We start from the raw sequence: 20,717 nt of genomic DNA, 5'->3' as shown, positions 1-20,717 counted from the left end.
AAGGGCTGCACAGACATCGCTAACGATGTCTGTGCAGCCCTTGCTGCACGATTATCAAGCCATGTAATAGGCTCTGTAAGAGAGCACTGATCTAGGAGATCGGTGCTCGCTTATTCAGAACATCGGGCCATGTAAGTCAGCATTCTCCAATTAAATATTTGAAAATAAGTTTTTTAAACTAGACAATTGCTTTAAGTCCGCTTAGTGATATCATGAAGGAGCCTGTGAACTTGTTTATGAAAATTTAGTGGTTATCAATGACCTAGCTAAAGGCCCTTTTACACAGGCCAATTATCATGCAATTATTCATTATATCTAGAGATGAGCGAATTTACATAACAAACGAAGTGAAGCGCTTCTTTAGCTTGGCAATCAGCCTATACTTTGGCTGCCTTTGATCTCTGTGCCGGACCTTGACACTCCACCCCGGGTGCCTGGAAAAGCTGGATCCAGTCCTGGGAAAATGGCAAAAGTTTCCCAGGACAGAACCCAACTTTTCCTGGCACCCAGGATTAGGTAGCAGGGAGCGGCACGGAGATCAAAGGCAGTCTGCTTAATTTGTAATGTAAATTCGCACATCTCTAGTTATATCATTTCAAATTAAGGTGATAATCTCCTGGTGTAAACTCTGCAACAATCAAACAACAAACAAAAAGTCATTTGTATATTGCAAATCACATCTTTTTGGCCGACCCACCTGAAAATTGTTGTTTGGTTATTTGTCTATCTTTTAAAAGAAAAAAAAAATCATTGCTTGTTTTCGCTAAATGAGCGCGTAAGCGATTTAAATGTATGTGAAAAAGGACCCTTAGGATCATACTCTGTCTCTGATTTATGGCCACATAGGAGGACGGCAGGGCTATAAATGGGCAGTGCTACGCAGTGATGGCAGATGGCTTGTCATAACAATTGTGTATATCCTGCTGGTTTGTCACATCATGATTGTTTAGTTCCTGATGTCTTATTCATCCACTTGAAGAATGTGGCAGAAAGATCGGCTGCTGTAGGACACGGACAATGACAAGAATGTATTCCTGATAGAGCGTGGGCTGGCGACATGAGGTGGGAGAGGTGAGAAGAGGGGACTTCTGTGTAGTATCAGCTGCCTCCCTCAGATAATCCTGATTCCAGGAGGTACTGAGACGTCTTGCAGAATGCTGAGCATAACACAGATATCTTAAGTATGGATTACATCCCCCTCTATGGAAGCGCCTTATGTGTCATATCTGGATAGAGAAGCAGCACCAAATCTTTAGCAATGAAAATGACATGCAGGCCTATAAAATAGTGATGTAAAAATCAGCCTGTATGATAAAGGTGAAGTGTTTGTCGTGATATTTTGACATTGATGTTTTACAGGGTTCTTGTAAAACGTGTTAATATGTCTTTGTATTTTTATTGATTATAGGAAGCTATCGCTTTTAGGCTTCATCATAATAGGAGTGTGCCAGGTCTTCTATAATACCACTTACAAGGAAAGCACTGGGCTTGGGTAACCAGAAGTTCCACCTAGGGTCCAGGGGGTATTGTCATGCACATAGACCCTGTATAGTACAATGCTCTATGGTTTCATATTATAGAGCTTTATTCTAGGGGGGCATGTCTCCATCATACGGCATTACAAAAAAACCTTCCTCTGTTTCCAACTAAGATCAAAGGCGCAAGGGGTTACAGCACGGTTCAATTACAATCTATGGACTCCATGTTACGGGATATACAGTATGAACCGCACCAGCCTCGATTCATAAATCTCCTGTAATACCTGGGGATCTATCATTGAAGGCTACAGGGATGGTGAAAAGCCTAAATGGACCACCCGAATAAAACAGCTTGAAAGAGATAACAGATTCTCTTTAGGCTATATTCACATGTCAGCCCGGGTGATCGCTAGATCGCCTGGGCAGCTAATAGAGGAAAGCGGTGGTCTGCTGCCAACACTCCTATTCCACGGGGCAATAGCAGCAGATCACTGCTATCATTGTCGTTTGTCTTTGAAAGACAAACAACAGCAACAATCAGCCAACATCGTTCATGTCGGCTGATCGTTGCCTTCTATTACGCAGACTGCAAATAGAAAGAAAAAAACAAGGGCACCAGCGCCTCGTGTCTTACCGAGATGACACAAAAATAGGGGGAGTGGGTGATTCCACTCACCTTTGTGCCCCTTGGGCTGTAGGCATATCACCCCTCTGGGGTAGCTGTAACTCCGTAAGGATATAGTAATAGGTAGGTGACTAGGATCCGGGACTGCAAAGTCGAAAATAATAAGACGAGATAATCCCAACAACAGAACAAAGCACAAAGTTTACGCGTTTCAGGAGGTAAGTAAGTCTCCCTTCATCAGAACAGTGCAATATCATGATATTGCACTGTTCTGATGAAGGGAGACTTACTTACCTCCTGAAACGCGTAAACTTTGTGCTTTGTTAATAATTTAGATATATTTAAAGTTTCTTAAAGTGCATATTTGGATTCCTTTTGAGACAGCGCTGTATTTAGTACCATTTTTTTCGTGTGTTTTGCTTCTATTACACAGGACGATTATCGGCCATAAAAGCCGATATTGGCCTATAACCATTCCATGTAATAGGGCCTTTGAGTACGGCCGGGAGATGCACTTTACACTGTGTGCACGGACCATTTTCTACCGCTGAACTGTGATAGGTTTGTCAATTATTTTCTGCGGCCGCAGTAAACAACGGCCATAGTGTATACAGTGTGTACACACTACGGCCATTGTCCCATTGAAATCAATGCGATTGTATTAATTTCATTACCAACAGTCGTTGAGAAGAACGGCCCTTGTTAATGAAATAAGTACATTGTGTGAACATAGCTTCAAACAGCATAGAGATTCTTAGTTGTATCATCGTGATGTTCATCCTGTCAGAGGCCAGTTGGCATTAGGAGTCATTTCCTTGCACACTGTTGCTAATCTGAGAACAATGAACTGTTGTTTGCTGTATAAAAGTGCGATTGAAGGGAAAGTGAACATTTCCTGTTTTATCCATCTTATTAAATCAACTATGTTAAATATAATTTTAAGACTTTTTAGTCTTTTTATTTAATTTTTTTATACAATGCAATCCCATTCAGATATCTTCGCATGACACAATGCAATCATTGGAGTGTGACTGTTAGGACTCGGGTCGGGCGTTCGGCTCAGCGTCCATAGCAGCTATAATATTTTCACCTACTCTGCTCTGTTATTCCGTGATGTAGCTGAAGCCAGGGTTTCACTCCCCTGGCTAATCAGCATAGGTGTTGTGTGTGTTCTCTGACTGTTGACTGACAGCTAAGTCACCAGTTAGCAGAAAAAAAGACAAATTTGGTCAGCTCTCCTAAAACACCATTCACACTAGGCAGGAGCACGTTGCTATGGCTGAAATTGCAAACACACAAAAACACAGAAAAATGCAACAGCTCACCGCAATGGCAAGATACAGACCCACTACAGACATGAAAATAGTTAAAAGCAGCCCCCCTCCCTCCCAACTGCTAAAAAAAATTCCCACAAAAATAATGAGGCTCTTGGTTACTATTTGCAAACAGTGTAAACTACCCCACCACGATAAGGTGGACTCATAAGGGGCAGACCCTACACTGTACTATGGCCTCTCCATGGCGTATAATACTATAATTGCACCACTTACCAGTTAGCTGTCTGTATCTAGGCAGGGCCTGAAGCCTCAGCCCCAATCAAGTCTTGGGCTGGGACTCCAGGCTCCATAATATCAGCCCTAAGCTCTCATTCCTTGCCTGCGATAGAACCTGGTTATCCTAGTGTTTCTTGACCTAGCGTTACTCTGACTTTGCACTTACGTTTACCTGACCTTTTGGCTTGGACCCTGACTATTCTTTGGATCACGATTTTGTACTATTATTGACTGGCTGTTAGCGACTCTGACCTCTGTACATCTGGTCTATGTTTTGTGTATCTCACTTGCATGAGGTTAGGGAACGCCGCCCAGTTGTCCGCAGCTGCTTAGGGCTGTTGTGGCAAGTAGGTAGGGTCAGCTCGGGCGGATGTCAGTTCTAGGGCTGCACTCGTCTTTGTCATCCCAGACCCCCTACCTGACAGTGACACTGTGATTTTTAGTCATGTGGTTCATGGCGTGGCCCAACCGGCAAGCAGATCCTTACCCTCCCTGTCCAGTCTACAGGGTTATATAGTTCCTGTTATCAAACTAGAAGATGCCCCCCCCCCGCCCCAAGTCATGCGCCAAAAATAACTGATTACATAAATAAGGAATAGGTTTCAGTATTTGGTTACTTTAGTTACTTTAGTTAAAAATATAAAGATGATACAATCCCTGTGACAACATAAACAAGTGCCACATATATCTTTGTAGTATGATAATATACAGTCGCCAGTATACACTACCTCAATGCTAAGGCTACGATCACACAAGGTACTCATTCTGAGATGTAATACATCCAAAACACAGCTGTTTTTTTTTTTGGGGGGGGGGGGGATTGGCATTTTCCCATTAAACTGTTCAGATGTAGTTTAATTTTATTTCCATAATTATTACCTAATAATTATTATTATTATTATTATTATTATTATTATTATTTAAAACTAAAAAAAAAGTCACAAGAGTTGGGGCCATTTTCATCCAAGAAACATCAATTTCTTGAAATGTTTTTTTGACAATTTGTTTTGAGCCACTTAAAGCCCAAAAAAACTGTTGGTTTGTAAATCTGCAACCAAAAAAAAATCGAGAAAAAAAATTGGTAGAAAAGATGCGGAACAAGGCTCAAGTATAGGAGTATTGTGAAGGAATAGAATAGGATAACTATAAGTAGAACCAACCCCTAGTAGTCAGGATGCATTAAATAGTTCTACATAAATGCCATTCCCAAGAATTACATTAGGAAATAAAACTATTTACAAGGATACAGAACACCTTAACATGCACTGAAGTATGGATAGGTTGAGTGTTTCTTCTCGCTCATTCTGAGTGGCACCTGTTTGACCACACTGAACATCAAACTGCTCTCCTTGGCTATAAATAGAGCCTGAGTTGACGTTAAGATATGCTGCTCAGATGATGATGATACGGCTGATACAGGCACCTGTTCTCAGATTGTACTATGTCTTACGTTCTCCGTACACGTCGGCTAATTGGATCTTCAAGTTTCTGCTCACCACTCCGATCCGTAATGAAATGAACATCTGTCTCTTTATTGTCTTTGATGAAATCTTAGAGCAGCGGCGGAGACGTGTAGACAGGGCCAATATCTGGGAGATTCTTACGCGCCCTCACACTATTTTTTACATGTTAAAATTGTCTTTTTGCTATTTTAAGGTGAATTTGGTCCTTGTTTTGGACAGTATTTGATCTTTTTTTTTTGTTAGCACTTTTGGCCAAAAACAGGAGTAGAACCAGAGTAAAACTACAGTGGGAAAAATTTCACCTTTTTTCTATGTTTTTGACCCACTTCTGGTTTTAGCTAAAAAAACTGAGCAAAATACTTTATATGTATATATATATATATATATATATATATATATATATATATTCACGTTATTGTTTTTTTTTTTACACTAACCAGTCAGTGACAGGATAGAGATCCCCGTGGCACAGTCCATTTTTTTTAAATGCCGTCCGGTACCCACAATTGGCACCGGTTTCTTCATGTGCACTTTAGCCCTCTCTATGACTGGAGGCAGCCAGCCCCCAGTGTAACTATATCCCCTCCCCTCGGTGATCAAATCAAGTCTGCCCGTATCACCAAGGGGAGGGGATATTGGAACACTGGGGCAAACAGTGACACACCTGTTCTCAGGTTCTGTGTGGTATTTCAGCTCAATTCCATTGTAGTGAATTGGTTGTAATACCACATACAACCTGAGAACACTGGCACTGTTTTTGGTAGAAGAATCTATGTTTTTCTAGTCCTGGAGAACCCCTTTAAGGGTGCCTTCACACGTACCGGATCCGCAGTGGATTTCACGCTGCGAATTCGCAGCGAAATCCGCTGTGGATCCAGTGCCATTCATCCCTATGAGAGCACATACTGCTTAGCACCGCGGCTGCATGTGAGGTCCCTGGTTCCGGTCCCGCTAAGTAAATCAGTGCTACCATGCAATGATTGGCTGAGCAGGACCGATGGGAGCCTCACATGCAACCGTGGCGCCAAGCTGGTAATGTATGCTCTCGACGGCAGGCTGCGCGGGGTTAACTCATACTCACAGCAGGATGTCAATCCCGCTGTGAGTATGTGCTCTCATAGGGATGAATGGCACTGGATCTGCAGCGGATTTTGCTGCGAATTCACAGCGTGAAATCGGCTACGGATCCGTTACATGTGAAGGCACCCTAAAGGGGAGCTATACTATAAACAGCAATTCCTTAAAGGGGTAGTGCGGCGGTAAAAAAATATTCACAGAATAACACACATTACAAAGTTATACAACTTTGTAATGTATGTTATGTCTGTGAATGGCCCCCTTCCCGTGTCCCACCACCCCCACCTTTGTACCCAGAAGTGTAGTGCATTATACATACCTGATCCGCGCCGACACGCGTCCGCCATCTTGTGCCAAACGTCATCTTCGGCCGGCCAGCCCGAACACCTCCGATCTTCCCGAGTGCCAGCCGCGTCATCAGCTGCTCAGCCGCGATTGGCTGAGCATAACTGTGCTCGGCCAATCGCGGCTCAGCGGCTGATGACGCGGCCGTATGTATAATGCACTACACTTCCGGGTACACGGGTGGGGGTGGTGGGACACGGGGAAGGGGGCCATTCACAGACATAACATACATTACAAAGTTGTATAACTTTGTAATGTGTGTTATTCTGTGAATAATTTTTTACCGCCGCACTACCCCTTTAATTTTTCAAGATGGATGGACTCAACTGAGACTTTTACACTGCCACATTTACTAAAACTGTCAAACTTATACTAGACAGTCTTTAAGCCCTTGAGGACTAAGCCCAAAATGACCCAGTGGACCGCAACAATTTTCAGTTTTACGTTTTCGTTTTTTCCTCCTCCCCTTCTAAGAGCTCTAGCACTTTCAGTTTTCCATCTACAGGGCCATGTAAGGGCTTGTTTTTTTAGGAGTAGTTGTACTTTGTAATGGCATCTTTTTTTCTACCATAAAATGTATGATGGAGCCTCAAATATATTATTTATGAAAATATAAATTGGTGAAATCGTAAAAAAGAATGCAATATTGTACCTTTTGGGGGGTTCCGGTGACTACGTAATGCACTATATGGTAAAAGCGACATGATACCATTATTCTATAGGTCAGCCCGAACACAACCATATGCAGGTTTACACAGATTCTCTAATGTAATATATATATTTTTTTATGAAATCCTTTTTCTTTTGCAATTAAATAAAATGGGCCTATTGTGACTTTTATAACGGTTTTAGTTTTTCACCTACGGGGCTGTATGGGGTGTCATTTTTTGCGCCATGATCTATAGTTTTTATTCATTTGATATTTGTGTAGAATTTTTTTATATGTATAATGTAACAAAAAATCTGCAATCCTGGCACTTTTTTCCCTCCTTTCGTTTACGCTGTTGGCCGTTTGCGATTTATTTAATAATTTTTATATGTGGGAAAGGGGGGTGATTTTAACTTTTATTGGGGAGGGGCTTTGGGGTATTGTGAAAAACATTTTTACTTTTTTTTTTTTACACACTTTAAGTCCCTCTGGGGAACTTTTACCTTCAATCAATAGATTGCAAGGGTCATCTGGTGACAGACATTCATGACGAAACTGTATGTCATGGGTCGTCTAGGGGTTAAATGTGCCAGAAGTCTGTCAGAATTTTAAGCCAGATTCAGGATTTTTTGATGCAAAATAGACCTGCGCAGGCAATCAGTGCACGGTCCAGCCGCAGTCACTGAGTTGCTGTTTGGGACTTCTGGGAGCCAAGAGCCTCAGATGCGGCTGGATCGTGGAACAGGTAATGTACTATCCCTGCAGCAGGGGGTTAATGGGGCTGGGACTTCCCGCTGCGAGTATGTAATCACATTGGAAGTGGCAGGAGAGGTATCCGCAGTGGTTATGTCCAGTGTGAATCTAGCCTAAAAGTGGTGGAAAAGTATCTAAAATGCATAATAAATGTGGAGAAAAGTCCCTTGCGTTACTTTTTTTTAGCCAATATTCTGCCAAAGACATATTAGTAGACCTGGGCCATTATCATTTTTATTAGCGCCAATATTTCAAAGGGGAGCCTAAAAAAAAGGGTTGTGTTTCTAAATGGTATGAAGGCCGAAAAACAACATCTTTATTGTAACTGTATGAAAGCAGCATACAATTGGATCAAAACGTAAGAGACGGCTGACGAGATCTACACTTTGTTCTTGCGGAAGCCATCTAGATCTTTGCTTATTTCCACAAAAGATACATGTGATTTATTATTCTGAAACACGTACACAATCCAAGAGGACTTAATATACTGAATAGTGACAGAAGAAATAACTCCATCTTATGTACCTAAGTGATTATCAAGTTACACTGCCTTATGTGTAACTTGATAATCCAGCCCATGTGCCGTGCTGACACAGGTGAGGAATAGGAGGCAATCTGCCTGGAGCATTCCTAATGATGAGGAGGGCGGAGAGGAGGGACAGAGAGGTTGTTCCAGCCTAATGCATACACAATCTAGGCAACACCCCTTGGGCACAGGGCTGCGAGTTTAAAAAAATTTTCAGGACAATAACTGCATCAGCTGCCAAGCGGACCCCAGGACAGATCTTGGATTAAAGGCAGCTATCCGAAGGTACAAGCGGTTTGGGGGGGGGGGTCAGATTGTGGGTACAGAGTCGCTTTAAGGAATTATCCAGGGAATTCAAAAAGTATTACCTTTCCTTTTCTCCTGGATCCCCTACTTCCTACCATGTGACAGCACAGCTCCTTAGTTTCCAATGGCTTAAAGGGGGCAGGTGCCAATTAGTGGTAGTCGCCTATGGGCATAACCATGTCTGCAGGCAGTGGCCAATCACCACATAATGCTGCACCAGTGGACATGGTTTTGCCTGCATCTAGCCATCAAAATCTAGTACCCACTTCGGCCACACAGTCTTCCCCCTTCAATCTCGCAAAAACTATTGGGCCAGTGTTGGCAGGAGGTGGAAAGTTGAGTGCCAAGAAAATTATTCTTTTCAGCTCTATGGACAACCTCTTTAAGACTATAGGGTATTTTAAAGGTTTTAAATGGTTTGATGATGAAGCAAATAAAAGTTCCTATGAACATCTGTTCCCGATCATTGCCCAGTGTAAACATCACAAATTGTTGGCTGATCGTATGTCTCTGTGCATGTAGTGTTTTTATAGCTCCTCTATATCGAGGTGGGCATACGCATCTAAATACTAAAATTCCAAAACTGAAAAACCTTCTAAAGCAGTAATCGGGTGTAATCAATTCACCGATATCCCCCCCAAAATTATTACTCAACTCATAACTACATAACAGAATGAACCTTTATTAATGGATGAAGGAGAGGTCTGGAGAAATCCCAAACCTGAGGATTAGTGGGGGGAACATAATAAAGAAAGTATACTTACTGGTCCACATGCCCGCGCAGTGCAATGTCACTGGGCTCCTGGAGCTGGGAAAGAGTGGGATATATCCTGCTCAGCCAATCAGCAACTGCAGTGGTGTCCCATCCCAGTCACTGACTGGCTGAGCGGGGCATCCCATTAGCTGGGTCATGACGTTAAAGGAGGGAGAGATGGAAAATGCTGACGGGGCCCTGGAGCAGGATGCAGCTCCGTGTTGACACCGGGAGCAGTAAATATACTTTATTATGTTCTCCCCACCCCCTGCCTAAACTGAATGTATATTTTTGATATCTTTGGTATCTTTGGTATTTTTTTTACATTTGTGTAGTAATTCTACCGTATGGTTACTTTAATTAAAAAAAAAAAAATCATTTTACATTAACCCCTTCACGTCAGTAATACGTAGATATACGTTCCTACTGTACATACCCCATGCCGTAAGAATGTATATCTACGTTCCTGACTTCAGGGGCTGACTGATGTGTGCGGGACGGCTGCAGTGAGAGCGATCCCACACACATCAGTGTCCGGGGAGCCCAGCATAATGACAAGCAGCTTCTTGTTATTAACCCCTTAAATGCCATGATCTCTAGCAATTGCAGCGTTTAAGGTACTTAGTGACAGGACAAGCTCCTGTCACCGAGTGATCGGGACCCCCGCAGCAATTTTTTTAAGTATTAAAAAAAATCTATAACCCCCCCCCCCCCCCCAATAAAAGTAAACAAAAAACAAACCCTTGCCCATTACAAAAATAAAAATATTTAAATAAACAAACAAACATATTATATCACAGCATGCAGAATTGTCCGATCTTTTAAAATATAACATTATTGTTCCACCTGGTGCACGGTTTAAACGTAAAAAAAAAAAAATTATAAAAAGCTATCAAAATTTATCTGTTACACCAATATGATATCAATAAAAACTTAAGATCATGTCGCAAAAAAACGACACCTCAACCAGACCTGTACGTGGAAAAATAAAAACGCTATGGCTCTTAGAAGGCAGGGAGGAACATTGCAATAATTTGACCCGAGCATCCGTGCATCAATGGGCTTGGTCTTGAAGGGGTTAATAAAGATTTATGCTATCATGTATAAATCCTACAATTCCTTCACAGTAATAGTTGACGCTTGGATTTCTAATGTGGATTTTTACTCCGAAGCCATTTTGGATGCAGATTAACCCAATTTGCGTCAGGTCAAGCTGACTTGCTGCTTTTTGTAGTTTATGGATTTTCACATCTGCATCATAAATAAAAACACAGCATGAAGAATCCTATTGTCAAATCCCATGTCAGAATTATGGGATTTAGGTGTGTAACACATGCCAAAACAGCTTGCCAAAGGAAAGTTTCTGTGAAACATAAAAACATTTCACGCCAACTTATTTCCATTTCTATCCCCTACTTTACTATACTAAATACTACACTATTCTCCCATGGACGGTGTTCCAAGTACTCTCTGTACTCTCCATCTCTCTGACTTTCTGCTCACAAACTTGGCATGCTGCCCTCATGTTGGTAAAGGGCACCAGTGCTATGTTCTGCCCATACGATATTATTTTCCATACAGTCACTACACTAAGTGTAAGAATCCCCATCTATGGCCTGTTATAAGGTCTGGTTGACAGCGTGGTCTGTACTGTGTGGTTAGCAGTGAGATTATATATTGTGATCTGTGCATTGTTGCTAATAGAAATGCGGGGTGGCACCCGGAGGATGAAAATGTCACCTCTCTGGCTCCCTGCTATTGACTAAAATGGACTTTGTATTACAAGGCGATGGTGCATATACCATAAAAATAGACCTTGCCGCTGCAAAGGTGCTCTTGTAGAGAGCGGGTCCAATCCTGGTTGTGCCCACTCCTTTTGCTACTAGTGGGATACTGTGCAGCCTGCCCTGTGGGTATTCATCAAATGGTTATTGAAAGCAAAGGGAAGAAGAAACACTAGACCTTTTTGTTTTTGGAGTGCAACATCAGATGTTATAATTGGACGTTTATTTCGATATTTACTATGGGGCCTTCACTGTCAGAAGGATTTATTTTACAGTGTTGTATCTTTCATTGTGCCAAGTAATAGTCTATGCAAGGTTCATCATAACTAAAAGAGATTTGTTTGGAGTACCATTGTTGGTCCTGCTGAAAAATCAGTATTCTGTATGGCATAACTTTGTGGGCTGGAGGGTGTTCACACTACGGAATTGGCGTGGAGATTCCACTCGAACTTGTCATGTCAATTCTTTGAGTGATGAGGCATGGAGAGCGGAGGCGCGCGAGGCCTCCCATTGAAAGAGACTGCAGGCGGGATTTAGTGCAGAGTCCGTGGGCGAGGGTTCCGAGTGGAATTTGTACGACGATTCCATAGTGTGAACAGGCCCTTTTTGCGGTATGTGTGGGAATAGAACTGTGCACAAATAAGTAATAAGGATGGAGTAGATACCCCTGGATTCTGGTGTCTCAGGGGGCCCACTGTCTCGTAAGAGGATATGATGTAAAATAAGTAGCACATAATGATCGGGGGACTCTGATACAACTTCTGTATTGGGGTCCATGAGCTTCGAGTTTAATCTGAGGATTATGTAAATCCATTACTGGTGACTACCCTCGTGAGACTTGTAATGGTAGACTGAATTGTTGGCTCAGTATCATACGGTTTGGCAAGAGATCTAGCCTAGTCCGCCAGCTAAGTGTATTTCTCCATTAAATTCTACACATATCATGATCACAGAGAATCTAAGATGCACTTAATAGAAGGAAAAGAAGAACTCGAAGATAAAGCTTGTTCCAAAAAGGAGCAGCTTGGACGAAACAGGTCAAAGGACTGGCACAAATCCACATGCTTTATAATGTTTAAAGGAAGGTATCAGTTCACAGCTAATCCAGCCGACAGGAGAAAGGGTAATTCCAGACCCAGATTGAATTTAGTTCGAAGCGGAAGCGAGGGCATTTTTAGGTCTGCAAAATAGTAGGGAATGGGACGGAGTATGCAGAAGAGGGAGGGCTGCTTTGGGAACCCCGGATGTTAGTTTGTGCTGTTTTACTCTCCCTGCCTTCTCATGCGTCTATTGCTTTATACATCATTCCTCCTTCAGAAGGAATGAACAGAGTCATCAGGCTGCCGAAACCTGACCCCCCTTATGGGTGATCTGGGATGGCAGCTGAGGAGTCAGCCTTGCGCCTGGAATCGCTTCAGAGACGCCCAGTGCTAAGAGGTCCTCACTTTCCCCTGTCTGTGTGTCACTACTAGACCAATGCAAAGGTATAAACTGATTTATACCTCACCTTATATTCTTAGTACAGGGGCAAAAGGTTATAGGATGGGGCTTAAGGAGCCAGAAATTACAGCAGTAGCTAGAATGGCGCCTGTGGCATCAGCGTATAGCTATCTTTGATTTTAATCCAGTTTCCATTTTATAATCACAATGTAAGAACCCAGCATTAGCCAAATGCTACATGGCAACTGAAGCTTCTATAGATAGGAATAGTCCAGAAACATTATGATGTATGGATTTTCTTTTCTCTCAAAAGATCCTATGTATTAAAAAGTGTAGCCAGCTATTTTAAGGGGTAATTTAATTGACCAAACGGGTTGTTGGCCCATGCATTTCTCTAATATCTCAATGGTTAGTCCACCCTTGGTTCCCTAAACCTCCTTTTAGGATCTAAGACAATGTCTTTCCATTCATTCTGTGTGGGCAAAGGATTGTCATAGCGAGTGGGAATCTCTCACTCTGACAGACCATTTGCTTCCCAGATAACCCCTTTTAAAGGAGAAGTCCGGCAAAATTTTTTATCAAAGCATTGTACTGCCCCCCAGAAGTTATAGAAATCACCAATATACACTTATTACAGGAAATGCTTATAAAGTGCTTTTTTCCCTGCACTTACTACTGCATCAAGGCTTCACTTCCTTGATAAATTGGTGATGTCACGACCCGAGCTGTGCAGGCTGTGGCTGCTGAAGAGGATGATGACAGAGGGATGCTCAGTGTCCCTCCAGTGCCCTGTGTCCCTCAGTGTCCCCCTGCCATCATCCTCTCCAGCAGCCACAGCCCGCACAGCTCTGGGAGTCGGGTCGTGACATCACCATGTTATCAAGGAAGTGAAGCCTTGATGCAGTAGTAAGTGCAGGGAAAAAAGAACTTTATAAGCATTTCCCGTAATAAGAGTATATTGGTGATTTGTATAACTTTTGGAAGGCAATTGTGGCATGGTGGGACTGTAAGAGGCAGTTCTATGCCTCTGGAGTGGGAATTGGAGTTCAGGTGGAGCTCCTGTTCCAGATACTCCACTCCAGCCCTAGAGCTAATGAGGCTCTGAAACCACCTGGTAGAGCTCTATTAGAGACTCCAGAGCTGCCCAGGTGAGGGCTCCCAGGTGAAGAGAACAGGCAGCACTAGGCCTGTGGGAGCTGCAGACAAGAAGTCTGGGTGAGACCAGTGTACCTGGTCAAATAGAGCAGTAGGCTCAGAAAGTCAGCTAGAGAAGCTGTAATGTGTTAGTCAGTGGCTAGACAGCCCAGGTTTTATTTTATTGGCAGTGTTGCCTATGTCTTGTGTTATTTGAACGGATAAATAAAGCTGACTGAGGTCAGTATAAAGCATACAGCACTGACTGGACTGTAATTTGTGATGTGCCAACCGTCTCAGGCCCAGGAGATGGCGATCCCAGCGAGTGAGTAACCCCCAGATTGTCACACAATACAATACTTTAATAAAAATTTCGCCGAACTTCTCCTTTAAAGGGAATCTGTCAGAATGAAAATACTAATGCTAGGTGGTGGCAGGTTCCCTTTAAGCTCCTGGACCCCAATGCAAAATCTGTAACAGCCACACAATGTATTGATCATAATACTGCAGTTGTCCCATATGGTTGACTACTTTGGCTGTGACCGCTACCTCTCCACCTCCTATAGTTACACCCCTGACATCTAGGGAAGTTGGAGTTCTCTGTGTCTGATGACAGTGGTATTGCATGTAGAAGAATAACTAGAAGTTCCTGGGTCACATCGTAAAATCTGTGGTTTGGGTGTGACTTTTGTCACTGCCTATAGGTGTACCCTAGCCATCATGGGATGGTTAGAGTTCTTCATATCTCATGCTAAGACTTTTCCCAAAAAGCCCATCTGCTAGATCGCCGCTTGTTTACTGGGCCTATTCCACGGCCCGATGATGGTTGAGCGAGGGCTGCAGGGACATCGTTACCAATGTCCTTGCAGCATCATACATTACCTGCAGGGCTTCTCCTCCGCTCTGTCTTCCTCCCCGGGTCCCCCACGCTCTAGCTTCAGAATGGCCTGTCAGCAGACAGGCCACTCAGCAAATCACAGGCCGCGGCGGACCTGGCCTGTGATTGGCTGAGCGCTCCGTCAGCTGACAGGCCATTCTGAAGCTAGAGCGCGCGAGACCCGGGGAGGAAGTCAGAGCAGAGGAGAAGCCCTGCAGGTAATGCATGCTGCTTCTCAAATCGTCGGTCGCCTGCCACGCACCGCTATTCCACCGTAGTGATGTGCGGTGGGGGATGATGATTTTAGGTTTGGCCCTAAATGAACGATCAGCCGATGACACGATCATCAGCTGATCGTTCTCTCTATTCCACTGAGCGATAATCGGCCGATTATCGTACCTGTGGAATAGGGCCCTAAGGCCTAAGAGGCTCAACAACAGCACTAAAATCACATTTTCACCACTCCAAAGAGTCAATCCAACAAAACCATACAACCATCTTTTGAAAAGACAGATATGCTTTAAGCTTTTAAATCAGGGGTCTTAAACTCAATTTACCCGGGGGCCGCTGGAGGTAGAGTCTGGGTGAGGCTGGGTGTTGTCTATAAATACAGTTACATGTGTTGCCGACAAGACCATTCTTTAGCTTGAAACGTGCCTGTGTTTATACACGACATGTATGGGTTTCTACTTTATTGAAATTGCTCATGGCGCCTACTAGTGTCAGGCCTATGAACTGGACTGGAAGGCTTACTTTTGGAGGGTAAGTACATGAAGCTGTTTGTCAAATTCTGGATCCATGCACAAGGTATTCTAGTCTATTATTCTATCTTCCTGGAAAAGTTTTTCTTTTACATTATTTATTCCTGCACTGTATGGTGTTATAGGGACAGTTATTGAACCTTACTGCTATTGGGAGTTGTGGATACCTTATGTTGTTTTTGTATGTTACTTTCTATTGCCTTTTTCACACATATATTCTCTTTGTTATTGTAGGTTTTAGATTTCACACCAGATAGGCCATATTACATCTCTCCTAAATACAGAATGACAATATGGCCGGAAAATTGCTCCCTCCCGGCCCTGACAGCCTGCGGCGATTTACCAAAGAGAGTTTTGCAAAAATAGAAAAGCGAATCGAAGAGGAAAAGATTCGCAAAGACAAACAGATTGAAGTTCTTGATGAGGTGATACCAAAACCCAACAATGGCCTGGAGGCTGGAAAGAATCTACCACTTATTTATGGGGATCCACCGCCAGAACTTATTGGGGTGCCCTTGGAAGATTTGGACCCCTTTTACGGCAACCAGCAGGTAACGTTGGCTTGACTTTAATTGAGGAGTTGGGAACTTATTACATTAATATTGTTTTTTCTTAAAGGGGCATTCCCATCTGGAGAAGGTATGCCATGTTCACAGTATCCACAGGATAATGCATAACTAAAAGATTGCACCACTGCACTCCCTATCTCAAGTATGTAGACCCTGAAATCCCAGCTGGAAGGAGCCACAGACTGCCGAAGAGAACTGAATACAGCTTTCCACTTTGGTCTCTTTGGTGGCTTCATAGAGCCAGGATTTTGGACTCCCAATACTTGTGTAAATGAGACCTAAGCAGGTCCTGCAGCTGGACCTACGCAGTCTCTTAGTTATGCTTAATCCTGTGGATACTGTGGATAGGGCATTACTTCCGGAATACCCACTTATGGATCTGGGTTTCTAGTTTGTGTATGACTAGGATTGTCAGCTGGTTAGCACTGGTTAGAGACTGGTTAGCACTAGTTATAGACTGGTTAACACTGGCCAGTAAATGGGGCAGCATGCTCCTCTCGGTTATCCAGGACATGTACTTGTACAGAATCATGATTGGCCCCATAAATCCCATGTTTTGGTGCCTTGAGGACAATCTGTGTAGGCATTGCAGTCTTTCCCAATGAGGTGTCTATACATTTGTTCATAGTTTATGCTTACACTTCCGCTTTATCAAATGTATGTCAGTCTACCATCTTAGGGAACTTATTGTAACTTCAGAAAACAGTTTTTAAGCTTGATATTTTTGCTTAGGGTCTCAATTTGCTTCTTCTTCCCACAGACATTCATTGTCCTCAATAAGGGCAAGTCAATATTTCGGTTCTCTGCCACCAAAGCCTTGTATCTACTGGACCCTTTCAATCCTTTCAGAACGGGAGCTATTAAAGTGCTGATCCATTCATATCCTTTATGAAATACTAAGCATCACTCTATAATTTTCATTATTACAGTTATATAGTTTATTGGAATCGGACATTTGTGGGGTTTTCTAAAACTGGGTCTACTTTTTTTTTCCTCTAAAAACAGCTCTTATCCAACATGGTGTATGAGATATTTAATCATATAGTAAAATTATATTGTGTCTTAGCTTATGTTTCCTTAACTCCTCTTCACAATATTCAGTTTTTTTATTATGATAACAATTTTAACAAATTGTGTTTTCATGACCATGAGCGACCCGCCACCCTGGTCCAAAAATGTAGAGTAAGTACAATTTATCTACATAATGTCAAATACTTTTCAATTGGACACTTTATTTTTGTTCTCCTTTAAGAGCCCACTGCCCCAAGTCATTGGAGCCTTAGAGAGCATTCACGCAGTCCCTGCATGTTTTTTTAAATACAGACGATGTGCTATGCAACGGTATCCGGAAACAAAATATGACAAAGTATAAAATTGTATAAAAGTAAAAAATTTCCAAATGCAAAGTAGCAATGTGTAACCCTTAGGGACCCTAAATCATGATTGTAGATTATACGCCAAGCCAAAATCTCTTACAGAAGGGGGAGTTAACCATCGGTAGACAGATAGCCTTAAGGCCCCACTACAGAGAGCAATTATCAGACATATAATCACATATATCACAGACGACAGTCGCTTCATGTAATAAAAGGCAACGATCAGCCGACATGCACGATGTCGACTGATTGTTGTCTTTCAATGTCTTTCAATGTGTTAAAAGACAAACAACCACTATAGCAACAACTTGCTGCCGTCACTCCATGCAATATGAGCGGTGGCAGCAGACCTCCGCTATCTTCTATGGGCTGCCCAGACGATCTGAAGATCGCCCAGGCAGCCACCCCACAGCTCCCTGCCTCCCCCCTGCCCCCGCTCTTGTGCCCATAATAGCGCCAGCAGTGGGCCATGCTTGGTGGCTGCACAGGATAGGAATCTTATGTCAGTGTTTGAGCACTATATGGTATATTTAATTTTACTATTATTATTACTATTATTAGTACTAATTTTACTATTATTATTATTATTATTATTATTATTATTTTATTATCTGTGCACCATACACAGTATTGTAAGAGGACATACCAGATGAGGCATGATCCAACCTAAAACCATACCTACATTACTGTGATGTTAGAGGAAGTTACCGCAAACCGCTTGTCATCTTGGGGGCCTCTTAGACCCCAGACAGCTATTTTATAAGATTATAATTTTTATCTGTGACATCAAAATGTTGTTTGCTCATTTTTTTTTTCCTAATCTGTACCATTTTAGGTACACCTTCACAGGCATTTACACTTTTGAGTCTTTAATAAAGATCTTTGCCCGAGGGTTTTGCATCGACAGTTTTACATTCCTCAGGGACCCATGGAACTGGCTGGATTTCTGTGTCATTGTAATGGCGTAAGTGGAAGGTAGACACTGTTGTGGTCACTAACTTGCTCACAGGGATTATGCATTTTACCGATTTTGTCATTTTTACCAACTAATTAATCTCTGATCATATTTTATATTATTAATGTTGTTGTTTATGCACCTAGTGTGCTGTATAACATGTTTTGTGTGTTTCTTTGGTATTACAATAACTAAACAAATAGAATGCAATTATCCCACCAAAAAGAGCAAATATTCACCAAAATGTGCCAAAAAAATCAACCAACCCAAAACATACAAAAGCGAAAATAAATTGAAAAAATTCATATGATTGGATCTAAGGACATGACAGCAGTCACATTAATAGCCGTCTTTTGCGTGGCCCCTGTGTACTCTGAAAACTCGTATCGGGACCTGTCCATTGAGAATATTTATGAGGGCTCCAGATCACTGACCTGTGACTAATATGACCTTCTGACAAGTCTGGTTTACATCAAGAGAACCTACCATGGAAACATCCCTTTAAATTTAGCACTTAGTACAAACTGACCCATGTCATACCAATGTCTGTAAAGTTTCATAAAGCCTACAGATTGAGAAAATTTTATACCAAGGATATAAATACTTAGAATATATGAAAGGTTTTGGGCATTAAATGCTTGGTCATACCCAACATTCATATGTATGGAAGGATTGGGAGAGATACTGTATCTGTTCTCTACTGGTATCTTTGTTTCAACCTTAAAATGGACATTTACATTTTCTTATTCATCGATAACAACACTAATCTATTGGCCAGATTTGTGAAATTTTTAGTATTGACATCCAAAATCCGGTGGATCAAAAATAATTTTTGGGACCAAGCGTGCTACAAGCCAACAGAACAATATTTATCCATGCTCTATGGCACTACAAGAATAACCCCAATAATACAGTGCTGGACAGAGCACCATGTGGCAGAATAAAGACTGCCCATCTCTCCCTTCTGTAGAGCCATAGGGATTCTGCATAGTGCTGTACAGCATCCTGCACTGCAGTGTTGTCGTGTGCTGGTGGTCTTACCTTGGTGGGTTGTTTTTTTTTTTGCTAACCTGCATGACCTAGTAAGTGCACGGATCATGGCTTGCTTGACGTTAGTTTCTGGTCTGCCAATCAAACAGCCATTCCCATGTTTTATTATTATCTTTCTAGTTATACCACAGAGTTTGTAGATCTGGGGAATGTGTCTGCTCTCAGGACATTCCGTGTCCTTCGTGCACTTAAAACAATCACTGTAATTCCAGGTTTGTATCATTTCCTATCCTATTTATAGTTTATTAGTAGAGATGAGCGAACCGGTCGAGTTGATCCAAACCCGAACGTTCGGTATTTGATTAGCTGGGGCTGCTGAACTTGGATAAAGCTCTAAAAAGTCTGGAAAACATGGATACAGCCAATGACTATATCCATGTTTTCCACATAGCCTTAGGGCTTTATCCAAGTTCAGCAGCCACCGCTAATCAAATGCCGAAAGTTCGGGTTCGGATCGACTCGAGCATGCTCGAGGTTCGCTCATCTCTATTTATTAGTTTTAGGTTATATGGTCAAAGGCCAGGACTACTCTTTCTAGTTTGTTCCAGCCATCTGGGGAGAGACAATGGGACACGTTGGACTCACCCCATAAAACTTTTTAAATGTTTTCTTGGGAAACCATGTAGGAGGGTCATGTGACCTACTTCTCATACACATACAGAGTGTGCATCGGAGGTGGAAGCACAGATGATATTAAACATTGCACATATTCCACATTATATGCACGTATTAAGTATTACAAAGAAACAAAGTACATGCTAGACATGTGTAGACTGACAAAACCCATACAGCATTATACTGACCAAGGTGAATCTACCGCTACATGATGACCTGTATTTTTCAGGTTCTATAATGCGACAAGTGATGTAACATGCAATGGTTATTTGTTGATAAAAAAATATGGGGGAACAGCACCAAAACATAGATATCTATGAGCTCCATATTATGGATCTATACAACACAGATCTGTAGTGCTTTCATGCTTAAGGTGTTACATACGTAGGCATTCTGGAACATATTGCTTTACCCTAGCTGGAGCTTTATACACAGAGACATCCACTGTCATTATATGGTTAACACCAAGCTGTTAGTGTCAGTTTCACAGATTCACACCTCTTCGCTGGTTGTCTCCGGTATCATTGTCCATGTTTGTTTCCTTACTTCCCTGACCCCTATAGCCTACTACACCTCTTCCAACACCTTGGTAAGATACTGACTATGTTAGTTAGTAAAATGTCAGGA

The 20,717-nt window shown here is 42.2% G+C and overlaps 1 protein-coding gene across 2 annotated transcripts in view; it reads left to right on the top strand.

Moving 5' to 3' along the window:
- Positions 1-20,717, top strand: part of SCN4A (sodium voltage-gated channel alpha subunit 4) — an 82,819-nt gene that overhangs the window by 19,900 nt on the left and 42,202 nt on the right. The window contains exons 2-6 of one of the 2 annotated variants that reach the window (XM_069953433.1): positions 15,760-16,076; positions 16,855-16,973; positions 17,187-17,276; positions 18,306-18,434; positions 19,596-19,687. In XM_069953433.1, the coding sequence (XP_069809534.1) occupies positions 15,819-16,076; positions 16,855-16,973; positions 17,187-17,276; positions 18,306-18,434; positions 19,596-19,687 (688 nt within the window). In that variant the 5' untranslated portion in view covers positions 15,760-15,818. Of the gene's footprint in view, positions 1-15,759; positions 16,077-16,854; positions 16,974-17,186; positions 17,277-18,305; positions 18,435-19,595; positions 19,688-20,717 lie in introns of those variants that run through there. The other variant, XM_069953432.1, reaches the window with a different exon arrangement.

The sequence above is a fragment of the Dendropsophus ebraccatus genome, chromosome 14 (assembly GCF_027789765.1).
Source record: "Dendropsophus ebraccatus isolate aDenEbr1 chromosome 14, aDenEbr1.pat, whole genome shotgun sequence".
In the NCBI taxonomy this organism is placed as follows: Eukaryota; Metazoa; Chordata; class Amphibia; order Anura; family Hylidae; genus Dendropsophus; species Dendropsophus ebraccatus.
Note: the sequence above shows the minus strand (reverse complement) of the source record. Positions and strands in the feature narration are given on the sequence as shown.